We start from the raw sequence: 22,426 nt of genomic DNA on the forward strand, positions 1-22,426 counted from the left end.
CATCGACCACAACACAACGGACTCTGGTTGTGCAGTACACAGTTGATCGCGGCGACCAGCTACGCCAGAAGGAATATATATTTCGTATCTAACTCAACGTTGCATTTCTACGCATGACTACACTTGCGACCGCTGACCTTTTTATAGGCGTTCACAGACATACCTCAATAACACGTCTGGATCTTCCTCTGACAAGACTGTCTTTTGCGGTAAGAATTTGTGTTTATATCTCGTTTTCGATTTACAAAAAGTATTACTCCTAACATGGAGACAAGTCCGTGGTCAAGTGTCTTCAAACCAAACAGTAGATATCGGATTTACTATGTGCAATTGCACCATTCACATCGTGGGGAAAAATAAATACTTTCAGAGCTCGTTGCGCAGAATACGAGCCGTTTCCAACTACTAGTATTCAACTGCTCTTCAACCCCACACTTACACGGTAGTGAAATGAAACAAGAAAAACCTTTGGTATTCTGACATGGACTAATGAACAACATTTCAATAAAATTTGGCATGGTTCCAAGAACTCAAAACTGCCTACGTGTTCACTTACAGCTTTCAAAGAGAGGGGGGTTCCCCCCTGCGCATGCGCGGTGATGATAACAACGCACACCAACAACGCAAAGGCTCATGGTAAACGCTTGTTTGTAAACAATGACAAGCTATGGTCAACTGCCACATGAGCTGGTGGCGGTGCCCCGCTTAAATTATTTTCAAAAATGTTTATGCCGCTCAGTCAGCTGTATAGTAGTCATCAGGCCTACATCAAGGATGACTGTATATTGTCATTGATGCTATAAATTTTTGTTTTAAAGAGTTTTATTTGAATTATTGTTAAAGTGCTTTTGAAATGTCTGCTATTTTTTGGCCCCAAATCATTTATAGGTACATCAATCTACGCCAATTTTTACTTTTATGTGTTTAAAAACGAAGCTACTCATTAACTCATTTGCATACCCGAATACCCTTTGCGAAGGGAAACTTGCTGGCCAGCGTGCATTGCCGATAAATAATGTTTATGAGGCTCATTTTTTATTCAATTTTCTCGTCTTTGACTGAATTGCCACTCATGTACTTGTGTACCATAAGGACACATATTATCAAGTTTATCGTACAGGGTTGAGTTAGATACGAAATATATATTCCTTCTGGCGTAGCTGGTCGCCGTGATCAACTGTGTACTGCACAATCAGAGTCCGTTGTGTTGTGGTCGATGAAGTCTGTTGAAGTGCCGAAATCTATTGCCACGGAACTCTCCACGAACTCTATATCTAGTAAATCGCAGTTACTAAATGATGGCCGCATTCAAGTGAATTGACATCTTGTGGAAATGGGTGAACATGGGCTAGTCCGGAACCTAGTTCATTAAAAAGTCTTATCACTGTGCCAGGTTTAATTGCCCAAGCTGTTCTTTTACAAATTAGGACAGATGTTCGGAGTAAGAATATGCGGTATGACGGTATAAGGAGAATGTCTACCCTAACTGTAGGTGGGCGGGGCTGCAAAACTAACACTTGACTAATATTGATATTGTATGTCACTCAATGTTTATGTGAATTCGAAATTGATATCTACACAAAACTTTAACATCACATCTCTGAAAAAAATTATGATTGTGACTAATTGAAATACACATCCATGAATTGAATTGAATGAATAAGCAGACTACAAAGCATTATATGTTTAATTTTCTTAATGGATTATAGCGCAAAAATACTTGACGCTATTGGTATAAGTCAGTGACGTTTCAGATCGCTGGAACCTCCAGAAGCTAGAAACAATGAGCACAATCTTTTTAATCCAACCTAGCTGTCCAACCATATGACCCTTCATTACATATCTCAATCCTACAACAACACATTCAAATCACTAAAACCCCTAGAAAATGGGAAAAGGAATAAATTAAACACATTGCAAACCACATTCATTTGCCACCAAATAAAGAACCGTTTTAGAAACTTGTATTACGACGGTCAATGAAAATCTCAATAGCGAGAATATATGATACAGCATGGTCCAGAAAACGTTAAAGATAAGCATATTTATAAAGCATACATACTAATAAATTACTAAAAGAAACACAACAAAACACATCTAATAAATCAACCACTAATGACGAATTTGAAGCAGGAAACATTACTAAACAACCAAACAGATTTTACATCCTCCTTAAAGTACCTAAAAGATAATACAATTTAAGCCGAAATGACGATCATCTACATTAACAATTAGTTTGTTTGTTTATATCACATATTAAAGATAATATCCACTTTGTTCACAATTGGAAACTACAAAAACAAAAAAGTTAACTTGTAAGTTTGCGAAAGTTATGACGTGTCGACTGCATTGTAATGTCAATGGTCAATGGCTGTAAGCAAAATGTATTTTACTGGTATGCAAATCCCATGAGTCAAAAGTCCATGCAGTATTTTCGCAAGAGAATACGGCAGCAGGATACACTGCATCACTTGAATAAAAATATAACTTGAATACTTCACAAACGTCATGCTGAAGTAGTCATCTATGAAATTACATGGGTATAATTATAAGTCGTTTACTACTTTCGTAATAACTTTTAATAACTCATACATACCGGTTGCTACACCATTTAAACTGCAATCTCTCTAAAATTAACCATTATCTGGTCAAGTCAAATAGAGCAGGCAGGATGACGATTACATGAATAACGCCTACACACTTTCCTATACTGCTAAATTTACTAGGTATTGAAAGTATATTCCTACCCTCCAATAATAGTTTTTACCTAATGTAAGTTTCTTTGTTTAGCTTGTTTAGTTTGTGTTCTTTTTGGATTATCTGCACCTCTTTGTCAAATGTATTTTTCTATAATTGTTGTGATATTTATTTTACATATTAATCCGATTGTAAAGCATATCTGAAGTTCTGGGTTCAGAGCTAAACGTCGTGACCATAATTAACAAAACAACAGTATACAGTTAAAAGTATAACAATATCATTAATAATTTTAGAAGGCATATTTTGTTCTCATATTTCGTCAAATTATCGGATTTACGTACACCTATGCCTAATATTTGTAAACATGTTTAATATCATCAGGATTGTCGTGTCTGTAGGAATGTCCGCCTAGTTACCTGCTACTACAACACATAAAGTGCAGGCTGGAATTTACAACATAAATACGCAATCTTGACGATGCATACTTATAAACTACTACTAAATTATAAAAACAAGTTACGACACAACACATTACGTTTTTTTTCAGTTTTTATTAAACTGTGATTCTGTTACGAATTATTTCTTAGTTAGTGCTGACATGAGTAGAAAACAACTCTTAACAAACATAACAATCATAACGAAAAAGGTTCATAAGTTGAGTTCAAATTTGTGTCACCAAGGTAAGGCCGTTTTCCATGTTTTGATATGCTGTCTGGGCTCCACGTTCATTGTCCAACGGTTCCTAGAACGTACGTATCCGACGGTGGTACATGCACTGTCTACATAATCATTTGTTTCAATTGTGGCTGTGCTCCTTGTTGGTAAGTTTGTTGATTTATTGGTTGTTTAGGGGTGTAATGAAAAGATTTCTTTCATTGGGCAGACATTATGTGCTAATGGTAAATGCAAAAGGGCTTACTTTTAAAACGGAGAGCGTGTTTTCAGTGATTAAAAACCCAGGCTAACCAATGATAAATCAACTTTTTGAATCTTATATATGCCTGCCATGCTTGGTGTTTACTGACCAAATATACGAATTTACTTTTTTTGTTCTAGTCATGGATTCCGGGTTTGTACATTCTGTTAATGGTTATATTCCAAAGTACTGTGGTATTTATGGCGGTTCAATTTGTGAGAGTGAGTTATGGATGTTGCCGTCAAATTTGTTCATAATCTCAAATTGGTCAGTTTGCCAAAATAAAGTATTTTTCAGAGTTCAGAATATCTTGCGGAAATTGATATGAATGACTAGGTCAGTTTGTGGAGTAGTAACTTGTATGTTTTCTTCACAACATAAAAAGATTTAGTAGCATAAATAATTCTATATTACACAATATCAACCATTTATTGTTTGTTTGTTGATTTTATTGTGTTTTCAAATCAAGTTTTTTTGTAACATTTGAATTCATCCAGAGAATATTCCGATGTGTGCGAGCGGTTGCTAGTCACGTGACCCAGGTCAAAATTTGTATAAAAAATGCGTCGTTATTAATTTAACTTAAGTGAACTGAAGACTTTCTTCGAAAGTATGGCGTATTTACGTCAAACTATGGGAAAGATTTGCTGACCAAACTTGCAAACGCTGTGCGTACTGATTTCACGAGGACCAAGACTTGGCACGGTACGATCCCAAGACCGATGTTAAGAATCGTCCTCCCGATCTCGGGTGCGATTTTACACACCCACTCACCCGAACTTATTATTTTTAACACAAAAATGGTGTGGTTTATGGCACCCGCTGAGTATAACATAATTTAGTCTCATTGCTTCATATGTTTAATTACAGTTCTGTGGATGATGAAATACTTTGAAGGTGACACAATTTATTGTTGCAAGTCTGTGTCCCAGTCATGAGTGTATAAAGTCACATACACACAATACAATTCACAATTATAATTTTATAGATACATCTAAACAGAATTACGGCAATATGTAATATAAAATGAGTGTTAAATTGTACACGATTGCATTTTTTATAGGTCAAATGACCAAATTATCAAAATTATCAACTTTTTTCATAAACTTTGGGTCTGTGAAAGATCTGACACTATATGGTTTCAGGTCTTCCAAATTGACGACAGTTTACGTGGCAGCAGCACATGCTGTCTTCCTAGGTGAACTCTCCTCATAAGTTGTATGCATGGGTATGCCTGACAAAAAACAATATTAATGGTATTATTTTACAGTTGGAATTCATATTATTTAAATATTAAAATCCACAAGAAAAAACATGACTACTGTGCATGACATTTGTATTAAACTTCAACTCGAATATACATAAACAGAAAAAAGATATAAAACTGTAGGCTTTCTTTTGAACACACACATCTGATCCAGTGACTGAAATATAAAAATTGAAAATATAATATTGTTGTTTTACCAACCTCGTGATTTTATATATTTATGTGTTGGAGTTACACATGTAGGCGCTTCTTGAAGTACAGTTTTTAGGAGAAGTGGCATCAAAACTGCATGTGTAACCGGAAGTAGTGGGACTTGGGGACAAACTGACTGCATATTATTATGATCATTGATCTGAAAACTGAAACCCATTAACTTTATGCTGTGAAGTTTGCACTGAGGTATTTATATATAAAACATACAGGGACATTACAAAAATAAATGCGAGTTTTTCGTCAGAAAAATATATAGCAAAAAGACAGATTTCGCGACAATGAATACTCACCTCAGACTTCGCGATTTGGCGTCGAAACTTGGACATGGTTCAATCTTTTGACGAAAATCCGTAGTTTCACTTCTCTTTTGGTAACTGGAATAGTATAGAGATGGTTCTGTGTCAGGTCATTACCACTACAAAATGTCGTGAACAGATATATGTCTCTTGTTGAACATTATTTTCACTTCCATGGGAACAAGTAGCTAACCAGCGGTCACATGTGTTTACAACGTAGCACAATCATGTTGTCACCCATTCTGACAGGATAGCTTGAGCTGTGTCACGTGATCATTATCCGTTGCGTGGAATATGGGTTATTTCAATAAATACCAGCAACTTAGGGATACTGTCATTTATTGGGAGTTCTGGCAAATTTAGTTTGTGTTACCGGTAGGAAGACGTCAAAGTTCATTATTTATATGCATCATATCAGATCATGTTGTAATTCATTTTTAACCATTCCTTGGGTGAGGAATTTGCCATAGCAACAACTATTTCAGATAGCCCGCCAGTTCTATATCAGTACGCTGAACGGATTAGTCGCAAGCATGTTTGGGGCCTATGGGACCCTTGTGTCCCTGGCTTTCGACATATGAACAGGTCCGACATAGCCAATAAGCTGTGAAATGTAAACCCAGTAGGTGGGCGAGTGTGAGATAAAGGTGTGAAAAATTGTTAATAGTAAAAATAAAACTTCTGTTTTGTCATATAGTCCGACGGAAAGCTAATCGTTCGATTCAAGTTCATGACATAACTACAAAAAAAAAGGTGCAGATTATATTCTTCTTAATCTTTTTAATGGAACTAAACTAGATATATCATTGGAATATATTAACTAAATTTAGATTATTGATTATAGAAGTACGTCATTATATTATTTTTATTTTTTCTAGTAGATAGAATCGTATCATCATGAACCTTTTAAAATACCTAATGGATAATGTTCTCTATGCGAAACTTTAATTTGTCATGTGCTATAACAATATGTATGGTGAACAAACCCATTTTTATGCCGAACAAAAGTCAGAGGGAGGCCGTGATGTTTCGTCATATTACTTTGACACATGAGTATGGGGCAACTGTAGATTTTTTGGGTCATGTAGGCTATGTATGCATATCCACTTCTCATAAATAGTAGCTGTAGTCTGATAAGTTTAGAGTATATTGATACAGTGAGTGTATGACATTGATTGTTCCGTCGACGACAAACTAGTCTTGTCCCATTAGTTATTGATATACATATAGTACACTCAAAACAGAAGTATCGACCATACGTCTATTTTGAATCAATTTAATATTATTGCAGGACCCCATTATTTTTTAAACATGCGTTTTGTGTGAATTTCTGATATGTGCATTAATCTAGTCGCTGTGGTACGGTGTATATATGAAATATCGTGTTAGTATAGAAGGAGAGCTAGCGCGTCTGTCTGCTGTGTCGCAGCATTTACCATGAAGGCTAGTTCAAATCCCTGATTTATGTGCGAATTTATGTGTGTGTTGAATTATGTGTGTTTCAATTCATTTTTTTATGGAACGCTGTAGTGGTAAATATTTGTTAATTTTTAAATATCAGTGAATATATATATTTGGGTTGTTTGTATGTTGAGGGTTCTATCCCACTGGATTTTATCTATAAAATGGGCGCACCGAAATCGTGTTCGATATTGCCGCAGGTGAGTAAGCCTATGTCTAAAATATCGCCCATATCAGCCGAGGAACAATAGTATTGCATCATCTCAATAGTATGTGCTGATTCATTGTGTCTGACACACTCAGTGACTGTGGCTTTAACTAACATCTGACAAAATACAGTGGCCTATAAATAACACATTGCATTTCACTATTAGCTGCACCAATGTAGAAGTGCCGCACGAGAGAGACGCACTCGCCCAGTCATCGTTTGTTTTTGCTGATGCTACCTTAAACTATTAATTCGATAACTGCTCTTTGCATTATGAAGTTGTTCATGTGATCAATTCAAATTTAATAGCAGCACCAGAAAGTAAGAACCCTTTTTTATAAATATTTTAAATGAAACTGGAATTTCTGGCGTTAGGTACGCCCTGTTACTTCACTTTGCTGTGTGTAAGCAGAGGCGCACCTTAGTACGCCATAATGCTCGACCCTAAAATGGCGGCTCCAAATGACGTGCAAGTATTGCGAACACACCAGCCAAACATGTGTAAGTCGATTCTCTGACGTTTGTTGATAATTACATATACATAAGGCCACGTAGTCGTGTTTAGTATGACTTTTATCATTAAGTACATGCCTACCAGGAGTGAAACTATGGAAAAGCATGGTAAATTACGAACATGTATTTATACAAACTATAGTTTACCTAACATTTATCCGAAGTAGTTTACCCAATTCAGTGAATACTATCGGTATCAAAAAACACACTGCTAGACATTAAAATTCATTCATGAGGTCATGGTGAACTGCACATAATTAGTCCCCGTTATAAGGGAACTTATAATTCGGTCCCCGTCCATCCGTCCGGAGTCATATTTCAGAATCCTTTGAACCGATTCCGTTCATTCTTTGCATGTGTCTAGTACTTTATGTGCAATATATGCACATGATGTGGATTAGCGATTCGATTCAAAATGGCCGACTGGCAGCCATCTTGTTTTTTGAAATTGTTGTATTTTGGACATGCTTTGTCTGTTTTCATTCAAATTTGGTACAGAGATTATACATGCTAGGATACATGTCCTCCGACCGTGCGTTCGTCCGTTTGTGTGTGCGTGCGTCCGTCCGTTTAAAGAGAAAAGTAATAACATTTCATTCAGGAGTTCTCTGACACGATATCAAGAAGAAGAGGAAAATCAGAATGACAATTATAAGACTCCAAGCTCCTTGAAAGCTTGAGCCTTACAGAGGAAAATTAAAATGATAAAAACAAAGCTCAATAGTTCGAAAAAAACGTAGACGCCCTTACAAACATATCTACAATACCAATTAGCATTTTGTCATTCACTTCACTTTCATAACAGTACTTTCTTAGTGTGTTGCCAACATAGCATAATGTTTCAAACTAATTAACTGTTTTGCAAAGCCGCACTCAATCAGATTTAAAATGAAATAAGATTAACACCTGATAGCAGCCCAGTGTGAACTGACACACAATAACATTTCAATGAAAACTGCCATAATTCCAAGAACTCAAAACTAACTATTGGCTTTCATTCTGTTGACATCTGGCATTCTTTGTAATAATACAGCATCATTGTTTAAAGCGGAAGGGTCAGGGGTCACATGTGACAACTCCCCCGCTTGAATACACCCAGCGCCTATGGAAACTGTTTACTAATTAGTGAAGTTGATTTTAAATCTCACGTGCTAAAATTACGACCTATACTAGGACTTTGTTTTGCAAACATTTATTTATGTGAAAGGACAAGCATAAATAATTCAGCTTATGGTAAAACTGCAGCTATCTCAACGGTTGTATAAGACATGACAAGTTAAATTCACCACTTAGGGTTTTGCTTCTATGCAATATGGCTGTCAACCACGTGACCAATTGTCATTTTGAAAAATACGGTGCGTTATTTAATATTATTCTTTGTCATTACCGAGTAAAATTTCATTCAGAAGTTCTCAGATATGGTATCAAGAAAATACGGCGCGGGAAGAAACAAATTAGAAGAACGTCAGTCAAAATTATTCCCAGACTCCCAGCCCCTAAAGCTCGTACCCCTAAAGAGGAAAATCAAGGCTCAATAGTCCGAAAAAAATAAACTGTTACAAACATATCTGCAATACTAATTAGGATTTTGTCATTCATTTTTAAAAAGTTAAAAGAGTACTTTCTTAGTTTGTTGCAAACATAGCATAATGTTTCTAACTATTTAACTGTTTTGCAAAGCCGCACTCACTCAGTATAAGAATGAAACATGATTAACACCTGATAGCAGCCCAGTGTGAACTGACACACAATAACATTTCAATGAAAACTGCCATAATTCCAAGAACTCAAAACTAACTATTGGCTTTCATTCTGTTGACATCTGGCATTCTTTGTAATAATGCAGTATCAATGTTTAAAGCGGAGGGGTCAGGGGTCACAGGTGACAACTCCCCCGCTTGCATACACTCAGCGCCTATGGTAACTGTTTACTAATTAGCGAAGTTGATTTTAAATCTCACCTGCTAAAATTACGACCTATACTTGGACTTTGTTTTGCAAACATTTATTTATAAGTTCCAAACTAGTCAGAGTAATCAAGAAGTTCAATTCATGTAATATTCAGATGGTCCTGTCATTACCGAAGTTGCAGACAAACCACCTTGGTATCGAATGCAGTGTGTTATTTGTATAACGTCTTAATGTGTATTTCCTTTGTTTCTACCACTGTGTTATCAGTTCAATGTACATGTACTTTTTACTCACTTTATTGAACAACACCCACACTAGTATGGTAGACAATGCATTGTTTTATTAATTTACTAAATACTCTATAAAACTGCCATTGTTATACAAACAATACGTAAATGTTTAACTTGAACTATAAGTAACTTAACACAAGCACTCTGTCAGCTCAGTCACTCTTGACGTGTGAAGCAACGCAGATACGGTGTCGTACCTCCTGATAACATAATTGGTGAGTTTCTATGAAGGTATGAACATATCGCTTTAATCACACGTCTGTCTGCCTATCATTATCGGTACTGTATATGTGTACCTGAAAGAGGTACCTTTCAGTCTTAAAATGGTGTTTCAAAAGTCTGAACCCATATAGCATCCATTTAGAAGCTGCCCAACTTTACCATGTCATAAGAAAACAGACGGTAAACCAGTATACTGTTTTTGGATGATCTTTCGCTTTAAAACTGTCACAAAATATTAGGTTTCAGGTATATTATTCCATGCCTCGAATTTTTTACGAAAAGTGGATTCAACCCAGTCATTTTTCTAAAACGCTCATTCTGTCTTCAGGATTCTCGTAAACCAGAGCAAAAACTGCCCTTGGTTTTCGTATAACGTTTTTGTGAAACCCCGCATAACTCCATGTCAACAAAACTTACGTCCCTCGATCTAAATACACAAGGTAGAAACAATTAACAATTAACTGCAAAACAATATTTTAAATAAAATTAATATATTTTCTTATACAGAGAGTTTCAGAAGACCAATTTTTTTTACCAGAATAAAAGATTTTAATTTATCATTGTCTAATTCTGTTTGAACTGACACACAATAACATTTCAATGAAAACTGCCATAATTCCAAAAACACAAAACTAACTACTGGCTTTCATACTGTTGACACCTGGCATTCTTTGTAATAATATGGTGATTGTTCACTAAGTAGTGAAGTTTAATTTCAACCTCACATTCTAAAATAACAACCTGTACTAGGCCTTTGTTCTTTGTTTATTCATTTTATTCGCTGAAATTCACACTATATTAGGGGTACTAGCCCGGAAAGCGATACACTATTATTAATGTTTAGCAGGAATATTTTTTACACAAATTGTCAACTTTATCGAGCACAACAGCTTGGCGTGTTATTAGTAAACAAGTTTATGTCATGTAAGAACATTTTGATAAGAAATGAGCTCTATCCACATGTCGCGTACGACTTGTTCACCACTTCCATGTCACTGAGAATGTTCTAGAACCGTACTGTATCTGGGTGGAATATTCTAGATTTTGTTTAGAAACGTGTTGAATAGGTAATAGAACACTGTAGAAGGCATTATAAGGTAATGGAACATTCTAGAAATTTATAGTAAATTCCTGACTCATTATGTATGCTGATGTAATGGTCTATTTATAGACAGTGGGGGTATATATAGGAGAGTTGTTCAGCACTGAGATCCAAATCGGAGATCTCGTTGAATTGTTTTGGAGTTTAAGTATCTAGTTATTGGAGTAGTGGAGTTTTACCGCGTTATTGTACTTGATGTTTGCAGAGTATAATAATACCAGTACCAGTTGAAACCTCATCTATTGGCTCCGTGTTTGCATGTTATCATCGCCGCCAGGGAAGTCTTCCTGTTGCTGTTGCCATTTTGGTATTTGAACCATCACACCTGTACTATACCAATTACGGTAATATTACGTTGCGTGTGACATCTGGGGGCTCGTTCGGGAACAGTGAAGACATATAGAAGACAACATGGTCAGCGAGATAAAAGATATGTCGAAACAAGAGTTGATGTAATGGGCGGATGAACTGGGAATGACTGGAGAAGACAAAAGGAAATTTATTTTGGAGCAACTGAGTTCTCGGCGGGCTGACAGACAAGCCGCGAGGGAAGAGAGAAGGGCAAGAATGGAAATAGAAGCAGAGGTGAGGAAAATGGAGATTGAGGAAAGAAAGGAAAAGTTACGGCTGGAAGCGGAAAGGGAGATTGAGGGAAGAAAGAAGGCAGGCGAAAGAGAGAAATTGCGAATGAAAGCAGAACAGCGAGAAAAGGAAAGAGAATTTGAGTTGAGGAAATTAGAGCTGCAAGCAGCAATGCCGGGGCTCCAACAGGCTGATTTTGGCGGTCAACGAAATGTGGTCAGTGATGCAAAGTCACCAAAGTTACCTGCATTTGTTGATGGTAAGGATGAGCTTGATAGTTATTTATTGCGGTTTGAGAGGTTTGCAACAAATGCGAGTTGGCATAGAGATGGATGGGCCACAAAATTGAGTGCGCTGTTGACTGGTAGAGCACTGAAAGTATATTCTAAAATGTTGTACACTGATGCAGTTGACTATGATCGTGTAAAGGTGGCGCTGTTGACAAGATACGATTCCGTGAAATTAAACCTGAAAGTTCTGAGAGTCCTGACCAGTTAATTGTGCGGCTTAAGAATTATTTTGCTAAATGGGTTGAGTTGTCAGGCACTGCAGCAACATATGATGGTGTTACCGACTTGATGGTGAAGGAGCAGCTTATTGGTGCCTGTACAAGAGATCTTGTAGTTTATCTTAGAGAAAGAGCACCCAAAGATTTAGATGAGTTGGCAGTAATAGCAAAGCAGTACCTAGTGGCATATGATCGACAGTTATCCACGAAGGACCAGGTGAGGCGCAATGATAATAAGACTGCCATTAGAGATACTGATGTGGGACAGGGCAGTAGTATCCAGTGTTTTGTATGTCGGGGTGTTGGTCATCGAGCAGCACAATGTCCATCCCGCGTTACTGATGTCAACCATGACAAAGGTAAACAGTGCCTTCAGTGTGGTGCCATGGGACATGTGGCTAAGTTCTGCCGTAGTGGACAACACAAGGGTCAAGAAAGAAAGAGTGTCAAACCCAGCACTACTACTGGTGCAGCTACAGTGGTTAAAGAGGAGTCCAATATCAGTGCTAGCTTTGCTGTTCAAATTAATAGTGATGTGCCTAAAATGATTGAGAAAGACCATTTGTTGTTAGCATCGGGAGAGCAGTTAAAGGTTGTGAATGGTGCATGTATGGAACGGAGTGGCGCTGTGGAGGACAGGACTTTGCATGTGGGTCAAGGGAAGGTTGGTGACACAGCTGTGACCATGTTGAGAGACACTGGGTGTAATGGCATTATAGTAAAGGAGAACTTGGTACCAGATTACCAGTATACAAAAAAGATGGGTCATATATTGATGGTTGATCGTACTGTAAGAAGGGTTCCAGTCGCCATGGTGGAAATTGATACGCCATATTTGAGAGGCACGGTTGAAGCATTATGTGTGTAGGACCCAATCTATGAGTTAATTGTTGGGAATGTGCCCAGAGCAAGACCATCAGATGACCCAGATCCAGTGTGGAATGTGAGTGGAGCAGTAACAACCAGAGTGCAAGCGAAGAAATCTGGTAAAGTGAAGCCACTCAAAGTCTGTGATGTAAAGACTGGAGCACATGTAACAAAAGACAAATTAATCAAGATGCAGCAAGCAGACACATCGTTGAAGAAGTATTATAATAAGAGAGAACCAGAAGTGAGAGGGCACCATACAACCGTGTTCCAGGTATATGGAGGCTTGCTATATCGTGTGTATCAGGATCGTTCAGTTCCAGGAGGCAAGACGGTACGTCAAGTGGTTTTGCTGAAACTGTTGAGAACTCGTGTTATGGAGATTGCCCATGATTCAATATTTGGTGGACACATGGGGATAAAGAAGACAGAAGGCCGGATTGTGACTACCAGTTTTTTTTAGGTCGTGTGATGTGTACCAGAAGACTGTTTCAAAGGGATCAGTTGTGAAGGCCCCATTAGGGAAGCTGCCTTTAATTGATATGCCATTCCAGCGTGTGGCTATAGATTTGGTTGGACCAATTACGCCAGCCAGTGACGGGGGTCATCGATACATCTTAACTATGGTGGACTATGCTACACGGTTTCCAGAGGCAGTTCCCCTTAAAAATATAGATACAGAGACTGTAGCCGAGGCGTTGATTGACTTTTATAGTCGATTGGGGGTCCAGAAAAAGTACTTAGTGACATTGGGACTCAGTTTGTGTCAGAATGCATGCAAGAGGTATCAAGATTGCTCAGCATTAAGAGACTGATGTCTACGCCCTATCAGCCCCTCTGCAATGGACTGGTGGAAAAGTTTAATGGTACATTGAAGAAGATGTTAAAGCGGTTGTGCCATGAACAACCAAGGCAATGGCAACGGTATATTAGTGCTTTACTCTTTGCATATAGAGAGGTACCACAGGAGTCAACTGGTTTTTCCCCATTAGACCTGTTATATGGTCGAACGGTTAGAGGCCCAATGAAGATCCTTAAAGAGTTATGGACCAAAGAAAGCGATACTCCTGAGATAGTTAATAGTTACCAGTATGTGTTTGAGTTGAGAGATCGGTTAGAACAGACTTTAGAGATTGCTCGAGAGGAATTACAAAAGGCACAGAAAACGATACAAGTGTTACTATGATCGTAAAACGAAGAAGCGAGTGCTTAAGGAAGGAGATAAGGTGTTAATTTTGCTGCCAACTAACAACAACAAGCTGTTGATGCAGTGGAAAGGTCCATATGTGGTGGAGCAGGTAATAGGCGAAAACGATTATCGAGTGAGGGTAGGTGACAAAGTGAAGACGTATCATGTAAATATGTTAAAGTTGTATGTTGAGCGGGAGATGTCACCTCAACCAGATGTAAGTGAGACAAGTTACTCACCAAATACGGCCATAGACCTAATGAATGTTGTGCGTGCAGCTACAGCGGGGTGCAACAAGTCAGATGAAGAGAATGCTGTAGACGAAGATGATCTTCCAAAGTTAGGAACTTGTAAACCCAAGGAGTCAGGTAAAGATGTTCAAATTGGTACAGACCTGACAGAACACCAGAGAAAAGAACTAGTGGGTTTAGTCAATACTTATGATACAGTGTTTACTGACTTGCCAGGAAAGATCAAGATAATCAGTCATAAGATTGACCTGACAAATGATACACCAATACGATCTAATATGAGCAAACGGTAACAACAGAGGACATATTTCAGAGGCTACATAATAGTAAGTTCCTGTCAAAAGTTGATTTAAGTAAGGGTTATTGGCAGATACCAGTAGCTGAGAAAGATATTCCAAAGACAGCATTTGTTACTCCCGATGGAATTTATGAATTTTTAAAGATGCCATTTGGAATGAAGAATTCAGGAGCTACTCTGGTGCGGGGAATCAGGAAATTATTGTCAGATATGGAGGGAGTTGGAAGCTATATAGATGACCTGATAGTTTATTCAAGCTGCTGGGATGAGCTTGTTCAAGTATTATCTGAGTTGATACGAAGACTGAGGGCAGCGGATATAACAGCTAGACCATCCAAGTGTGTTCTGGGTGTAACATCAGTAGAATTCCTGCGTCATGAAATTGGACACAATTGGGTGAGTCCGAGTCACGACAACATAGAGAAAATTCGAGAAGCGCAAAGACCAGCGACCAAGAAAGGTGTCCGATCATTCATTGGGCTGGTCAATTACTACAGAGACCACATCCCCTTATTCGCAACTATTGCAGCACCCCTGAGGGATCTACTAAGGAAAGGACAACCCAACAAAGTTGTATGGGGAGAGGCCCAGGAGAAAGCATATAATACTTTGCGGGAATACTTATTGGGCAAACCAATTCTGAAGTTGCCAGACCCACAGAAACCATTTGTGTTGCGGACGAACGCGTCTCAGGTAGGAATTGGAGCAGTACTTGTGCAGGATCACGGTGAGAAGCTTCATCCAGTTGCTTATGCAAGTAAGAAGTTATCCGATGCAGAAAAGAAATATTCAACTGTAGAAAGGGAATGTTTAGCCATTGTATGGGGCGTGAATAAATTTCGCCTATATTTAGCTGGTGTGGAGTTCATTTTGCAGACAGATCATAAACCATTGGCTTACCTGGATAAAGCCAAGTTAGCAAATGACCGAGTGATGAGATGGGCGATGACTCTGCAAAGATATAATTACCGTGTTGAGGATATTCCTGGACGGGACAATGTAGTAGCGGACTACCTGAGTAGATTGATGGACTGAGGAACTTTTTGAACAGTATAGTAGAATGTTATTCGTTTATGACTATATTTCATATTTTATTATATTCTACTGTATGTGATTTTCGAATTTATGTATTTAGAGCTTTATTCAGTTCGATTTGATATATTGTATTGTTGTTTTATTTGCAATTGTTATCGTATTCGTATTATTGACGTCGTTGCTAGTCATTTAATATTATATGGTATAATATTCTTGAGAGGGGAGGCATGTCGCGTACGACTTGTTTACCACATCCGTGTCACTGAGAATGTTCTAGAACCGTACTGTATCTGGGTGGAATATTCTAGATTTTGTTTAGAAACGGGTTGAATAGGTAATAGAACACTGTAGAAGGCAATATAAGGTAATGGAACATTCTAGAAATTTATAGTAAATTCCAGACTCATGTATGCTAACGTAATGGTCTATTTATAGATAGTGGGGTATATATAGGGGAGTTGTTCAGCACTGATATCCAGATCAGAGATCTCGTTGAATTGTATTGGAGTTTAAGTATCTCGTTATTGAAGTAGTGGAGTTTTACCGCGTTATTGTACTTGATGTTTGCAGAGTATAATAAAAAAAACCAGTACCAGTTGAAACCTCATCTATTGGCTCCGTGTTCGCATGTTATCATCGCCGACAGGGAAGTCTTTCTGTTGCTGTTGCTATTTTGGTATTTGAACCATCACACCTGTACTATACCAATTACGGTAATATTACGTCGCGTGTGACACCACACCGTCAATGTCAGCTCATAGGTCAATAGCAATGAACTTTTTAAAAATTGTTTGATATTATTCTTGACTGTACTGTCTTTCTGTTATCCTGTTGCTTTAAATGCTTGCATTTACAGCAACCTTCAAAATATTAGGGTGCATTCATTTTAGTTAATGTGGATAAGAAATAGTTGTTTTGTACCATTGGTGACTTGTAGAATGTGTAATAAATAAAATGATATGCATGAGTTACAGTTATTTTCTATTTTGTCATCGTCTAGGTGCCCTGTGACTGGAAAAAAATACCAAAGATGTTCCATAGCAAAAGTTCTCTGCACTTGTACTTCACGTGTTTGTCAGGTAATCTAAAAACATTAATGAGGTCAATTATATAGAAACACTATATAATATAATAGGATACATACAGAATACTAACCCCGTGTGTATTTATATGATCGTTTATATTTTGTTATATTAGGATTCTTACTACTAAACACACTCAGTGGATATGCAAGCAATTATTGTTATCATAATGGCGATTCTTGTGAAAAACATACTGAAAGGTAACGATGTGCTACTGGACATTTGTCGAAATAATTACTTCATAACATACATCAAATTTACATTTGCGATGCAATTCTGCCCTCTACTTTCCATAATGATACCACTATCAATCAATATGTTCATTCTGTTGTTGAATTTATTAATAATCTTTGATTTGTTTCTATACCAGTTGCTCAATTCATCACTTTTTTTGTTGCACTTTGCAGCATCTTGCTGATTAACGATGAGTGGGGAACCGCTAAAGGTGGCATCTCAACAATCCATCGGCAGGTGGTGAAACTTGCTACGGAAACCTCTCTTAAGGTTTATGCTCTTACGCTATATGCAACTGATGAAGATAGAAAAGATGCCAAAAATATGGGTGTAATTCTCATTGAACCAAATCTAAGACCATTTCTACGAGACACGGAGCCTAAATTGGATTGGTTTATTAACCATGAATCATTTTTTCCAAACCTCACGCAGATCCCTAACATCAAAGCTGTTGTCGGACATCTTCCAATCACAGGCGATGCAGCAACATATTTGGGCGGTAAACTCGAAACAAAAAAGGTAATTCTATTCAATCATGTAATACCAGAAGATACTGAAGCATACAAAGATAGCTGGACACCACAGAGAGTACAAGAAAAAGAATCAAAATTATTTGAAGCGGCTGTTCACAACCAATTAGAAGTTATTATCTTCTCTGTGGGACCACGCATGTACGGGCATTTTGAAAACAAGTTTCGTGCGCACGAGAACAATTACATTCATCATACATTTCTACCCAAACCTGATGAAGCGTTATTCCAACTTCAAATTCACAAACCGAATGAAGGTGGTAAGCAACAAGTTATAATATTCGGACGAATTCTTGGGGTAGAAAAACTGAAAGGAATTGACACTATAGTCAAAGCTATGGGAAAAGTGTCCGACTTGTTCTACAAAGTTCACAAGGGTGTACCTGCTTTTATTATCCTGGGAGTCCCCGAGGGTCAGCATGATGAAGTCGATAAGAGCGTTAAATCATTTAATGACAAATACAGGTATCTTGACGTCAAACTCTATCCTTATGGAACCCAAGCTAAAATTCGTACCCATCTACAGCAGAGCCATCTCTGTATTATGCCATCCAGAAGCGAACCATTTGGTTTGGTCGGCCTCGAAGCCATAGCAGCTGGAATTCCAGTACTTGTTACCGAGAACTCGGGTCTGGCTGACTTTTTGAAAGAAGAATTTGCTGATTACGCAAACAGTATGATTGTCAAAGTCGGGAAGAACGATGTTGGATTCGATGAAGATGTAAATGCATGGTCAAATGCAATCTCTGGTATATTGTCCAGGTATGACACGGCATTTGACAGAGCAAAGTCTATACGTGACCGTTTGAAAGAGTGCCAGAAAATCATAGATACGCAAGATGTATTTAAACGCGTATGTGAAGAGTAAGACCATTTGATAAAAAACATGTATAGTTGTAGAAGACGAGTAATGTTTTGAACGTGTACACAACATTTTCACATTCGAGCAGTAAATTAATATTATTGTTTGCTATTTTTGTTCTAAATATCCCAAATTATCCTAAACCAGACACTCAATCTTCCCTCCCAAGATTGATACAGAAGATATCTCAGTAGTAGTATTTCACTGACTCATTCACAATTTATATTTTCCTGTTCGTAACTTGTTCACAGTAACGTACGAGGATTATTTTAGCGAATACAAACGACAGTATTCGATATTGATTACTGATTTTTTATTGCATTTTTTCTTAGTTTTCCTCTGTCATTTAACCAAATCTGAATCTGTTATTTGTGAATTATATACAAGTTAACACAAATAATATATTGTCATATTCACCAGAAGTATTTTTAAATATATTATGCCTACTAAATTGTGTCACCAGACGGGTAAGCTTTCCAGAGTTGAAACTATAAGGGAAATATAGGATATAAATAAAATTTCGCATCACTTGATATAAACCCAAGTGATTGATATTCAGGTTTTCTTTGTTAATTCATCATGGTAGTAAACCATGTACCATAATGGTTAGATGTCAAGGTAGTCACCACATATGTCACAAGTTTTGTTAAGGAAAATTATGTATTTGTTGTTTCTCGGCGGAATGTCAAGTTTTATTTATGATCTTGATATTACATATGCAACCCCAACAAAAAACTAAATTCATCTTTATATGATAAGAAATTAAAAATAATATTAAACTGTTTCAGTTTTTTATACAATAGTCACGTGATCCATGACGCTTTTGTTCGTGCAACCGGTTGTCAATATAACAGTGGTGTACACAAATCATTTAGGATTGCCCAAAACCCAGAAAATTGTCATCTGGGTGGTACGTTTTTGATTGAGAAGTGTGGAACGGCGATAATATCAAAATAGTGATTAATTATTTCCAGACACTTGTATTTTATTGAAGCGTCTTATGTTTTGACAATCCAATATGACAGCAAAATTAGGTCACCATACTCATGAATTTCAGTTCTGCAAAATATCATACCTCAGCATTGCACAATTAAAAATGATATGCAAATCGTAAAACAATTCAAAAATGTTGTAATCATAGGAGAGTCGAATGATCACATGATTGTCGAGGATCTTACATCTGCATTGAGGAGTCGGATTAATGGAGTTCTGTCAGCTTGCACAAATCAATGATGGTGACCAAATCACGTTACCAATCGTAAAACGCGAACTACATGACATGATAAATTCCACTCGACAAAATCGACAGTAGAGATAAAAAGCTGTTAATAAAATCTCAACGCAGGATCGTATCAGTACGATATACACATTACTGGAAGCTGAAACACAACTTTCTCAAGTAGTGAACAGTTATAAGCCACTATGTTCAGCGTTTGCAGTGCATGAAGATCAAATTATTAGACGGCCGTTGTACTCAAGAAGAACACTGTTATCAAGACAAAGACTCAACAATATTTACATTAATTTTTGAATTGTCTGTACTGTAATGTACTGTACATTCATTCATTCAAATTTGATTATTTGTAATTTGTTAATTTCATTGTTTGTAATTTGTTAATTGCATTTTTACCTTGCTGAGTTTTTATGAAAACTATTTGAAGGCTTGTGTAAAATATTGTAGGCTGATATAAGTTAGCACATTCATTGGGTCACTGATCACAAAACCCAGCTTATTTACAATAAGAAAGTCTGTCTAGCAACAGTCACTGTTGCTCAACATCCAAGTTGTAGTATAATTGGGGCATGGTGAGGTTAGTGAGTTTAGTAGAGCACAATCAGGTAACTGGAAATCACATGTATTTAAATGGACAGCAAAGCACGTGGTTATACTTTTTTTTTACAAATACGCTAGAGGTACTAACTCCGAACTAAGTAGTGATTCTTTTCTAGTGAAGTTGAACTATGTGTTATTCAGTTATATATTGATGAACTGTCTTTAGCTATTTTACAAGAACTGCAGTGATAACACTAACTGCTTCACTATTGGAATGGGCTGTTGTGAATGCTATAAACCATAGCTTATGATATTATTAGAAACTTAGCCGCTCGCTTGAACCCAGAGACCATGCTTACCCTGATTCAAACGGCGTATGTAAACGGTCGTAGTTTATGGCGATTCAAGCTTTGTAAATAATCTAATAATATATATATATATAAATAAAATATAATAGCCTTGCTTATTCTGATGTATTTATTTTGGGCCGATATGAGCCTTTGTGGCCTATTTTATTTTGTTTAATTGTTGAAACCAATATTTCATATTTTTGGTAACCGTTATTCCACGGCAGGATAGGGGATCTCATTCTGATTTATTGGTTTTATTTATATATGCATTTTACTTTTGTTGACGAATTGCTTACTGGATTTTAATAAACATTTCCACAATTTGTTCTTGACACCCATTATTCAACCACTATTCAGATTACTCTCATATTTTGTGTTTAGTATTTTTGGAATATCATTCATCGTAATAGTTGTCACATTACGTACACGGATGTGAAATTCAGGGTTAATTACATCGAAAAATTAAATATATATATAATTTGGGCTTGGAATCATAGCGATGATATAGAACGTTTCACAGAGCGATTATCACATACCATCCGACTTTAACTGAAACAGATGACATAGAGTGTATCACAACCCGAAGATTGCATATCATCCGTTTGAAATTGAAGCAGGTGGCACTGACAATACCACAGAACCGCAACCAGACGACTACAGACCATCCACTTGTATTTGAAGCAGATGACAAAGAACGTATTACAACCCGACGGTTGTATATCATACGCTTGTAAATTAAGCATGTGGCATATGACGTATCACAACACGCCGATTACATATCATCCGCTTGTAATTGCAGCAGATGAGACTGAACGTACTACAGTACCGCAACTCGATGACCACATACTATCTGCTTGTAATTGCAGCATATGATATTATAGAACGTATCAGAACCTGACGATTGTATATCATCCACTTGTAACTAATAGAAGCAGGTGACACTGAACGTACCACAGTACCTCAATTGTATATCATCCGCTTGTAATTGAAGCAGATGGCATATGACGTATCACAATATGACGATTACATAGCATTCGCTTGTAATTGAAGCAGATGCCAAAAAACGTATCACAACACGACGATTACATTTCATGAGCTTGTAATTGAAGCAGATGCCAAAAAACGTATCACAACACGACGATTACATTTCATCAGCTTGTAATTGAAGCAGATAACAAAGAACGTATCACAACCTCAAGATTTCATATCATTCGCTTGTATTTGTAGCAGATGACATAGAACATAATAGTATCACAACACGACAGTAACCTATCATCTGCTTGCAATTGAAGCCGATGACAGACCGTACCACATCTCATCCCATCTCAACCCGATGATTACATAATAACCGTTTGTAATTGAAGCAGATGATATAGAACGTATCACAACACATCGATTATATATAATTTGTAAACAGCTAGAAGCCTTCCTACTAGTAGAAATACTGAATACAAGTTTATCATTTGAATTTTCCCAACCCGCCTTGTGATAGTGAATTTGTTACATTTTCACAGCGAACACACTTTTAAGGAACTCTATTATGTATTTTAACAACGATTAAAAATACAAATGTTTTAAATTGTAAGTAAATAGTTTATTTTGTGAATTACTGCGTTGATTTCGTACATTTATACGTCACATGATGCATTCATTAAGTTCATGTACGTGTGTGCTCATCCCCTCACAAATAATGGTACGATCCAAATCGCGTTCACCCAACACCGTTCGTCCCATGTGTACGTGCCAAATCAGGTAGCTAGTTTGC

The 22,426-nt window shown here is 37.1% G+C and overlaps 1 protein-coding gene and 1 long non-coding RNA gene across 2 annotated transcripts; one reads left to right on the top strand and one right to left on the bottom strand.

Moving 5' to 3' along the window:
- The first annotated feature begins 133 nt into the window (after positions 1-133).
- LOC146732776 (uncharacterized) lies at positions 134-19,339 on the top strand. Its single transcript, XM_085491781.1, has 4 exons — positions 134-209; positions 16,830-16,908; positions 17,027-17,111; positions 17,319-19,339. The coding sequence occupies exons 2-4, from the start codon at positions 16,860-16,862 to the stop codon at positions 18,541-18,543; spliced, it is 1,359 nt and encodes a 452-aa protein (XP_085347907.1). The 5' UTR covers positions 134-209; positions 16,830-16,859; the 3' UTR covers positions 18,544-19,339.
- LOC146732777 (uncharacterized) lies at positions 4,454-5,133 on the bottom strand. The gene is made up of 2 exons (XR_014926892.1): positions 5,085-5,133; positions 4,454-4,850 (listed from the first exon to the last, which is right to left on the bottom strand). It is a non-coding gene; the product is annotated as an uncharacterized LOC146732777 (long non-coding RNA).
- Positions 19,340-22,426: the final 3,087 nt, after the last annotated feature.

Source organism: Saccoglossus kowalevskii, chromosome 17 (assembly GCF_978046115.1).
Source record: "Saccoglossus kowalevskii chromosome 17, keSacKowa6.1, whole genome shotgun sequence".
Classification (NCBI taxonomy): Eukaryota; Metazoa; Hemichordata; class Enteropneusta; family Harrimaniidae; genus Saccoglossus; species Saccoglossus kowalevskii.

Coding starts and splice junctions, on each gene's coding strand:
- LOC146732776 (XM_085491781.1), top strand. CDS start 16,860: ATGTTCCATAGCAAAAGTTCTCTGCACTTGTACTTCACGTGTTTGTCA. Junction 16,909..17,026: donor GTACTTCACGTGTTTGTCAG/GTAATCTAAAAA, acceptor TTGTTATATTAG/GATTCTTACTACTAAACACA. Junction 17,112..17,318: donor TGTGAAAAACATACTGAAAG/GTAACGATGTGC, acceptor TGCACTTTGCAG/CATCTTGCTGATTAACGATG.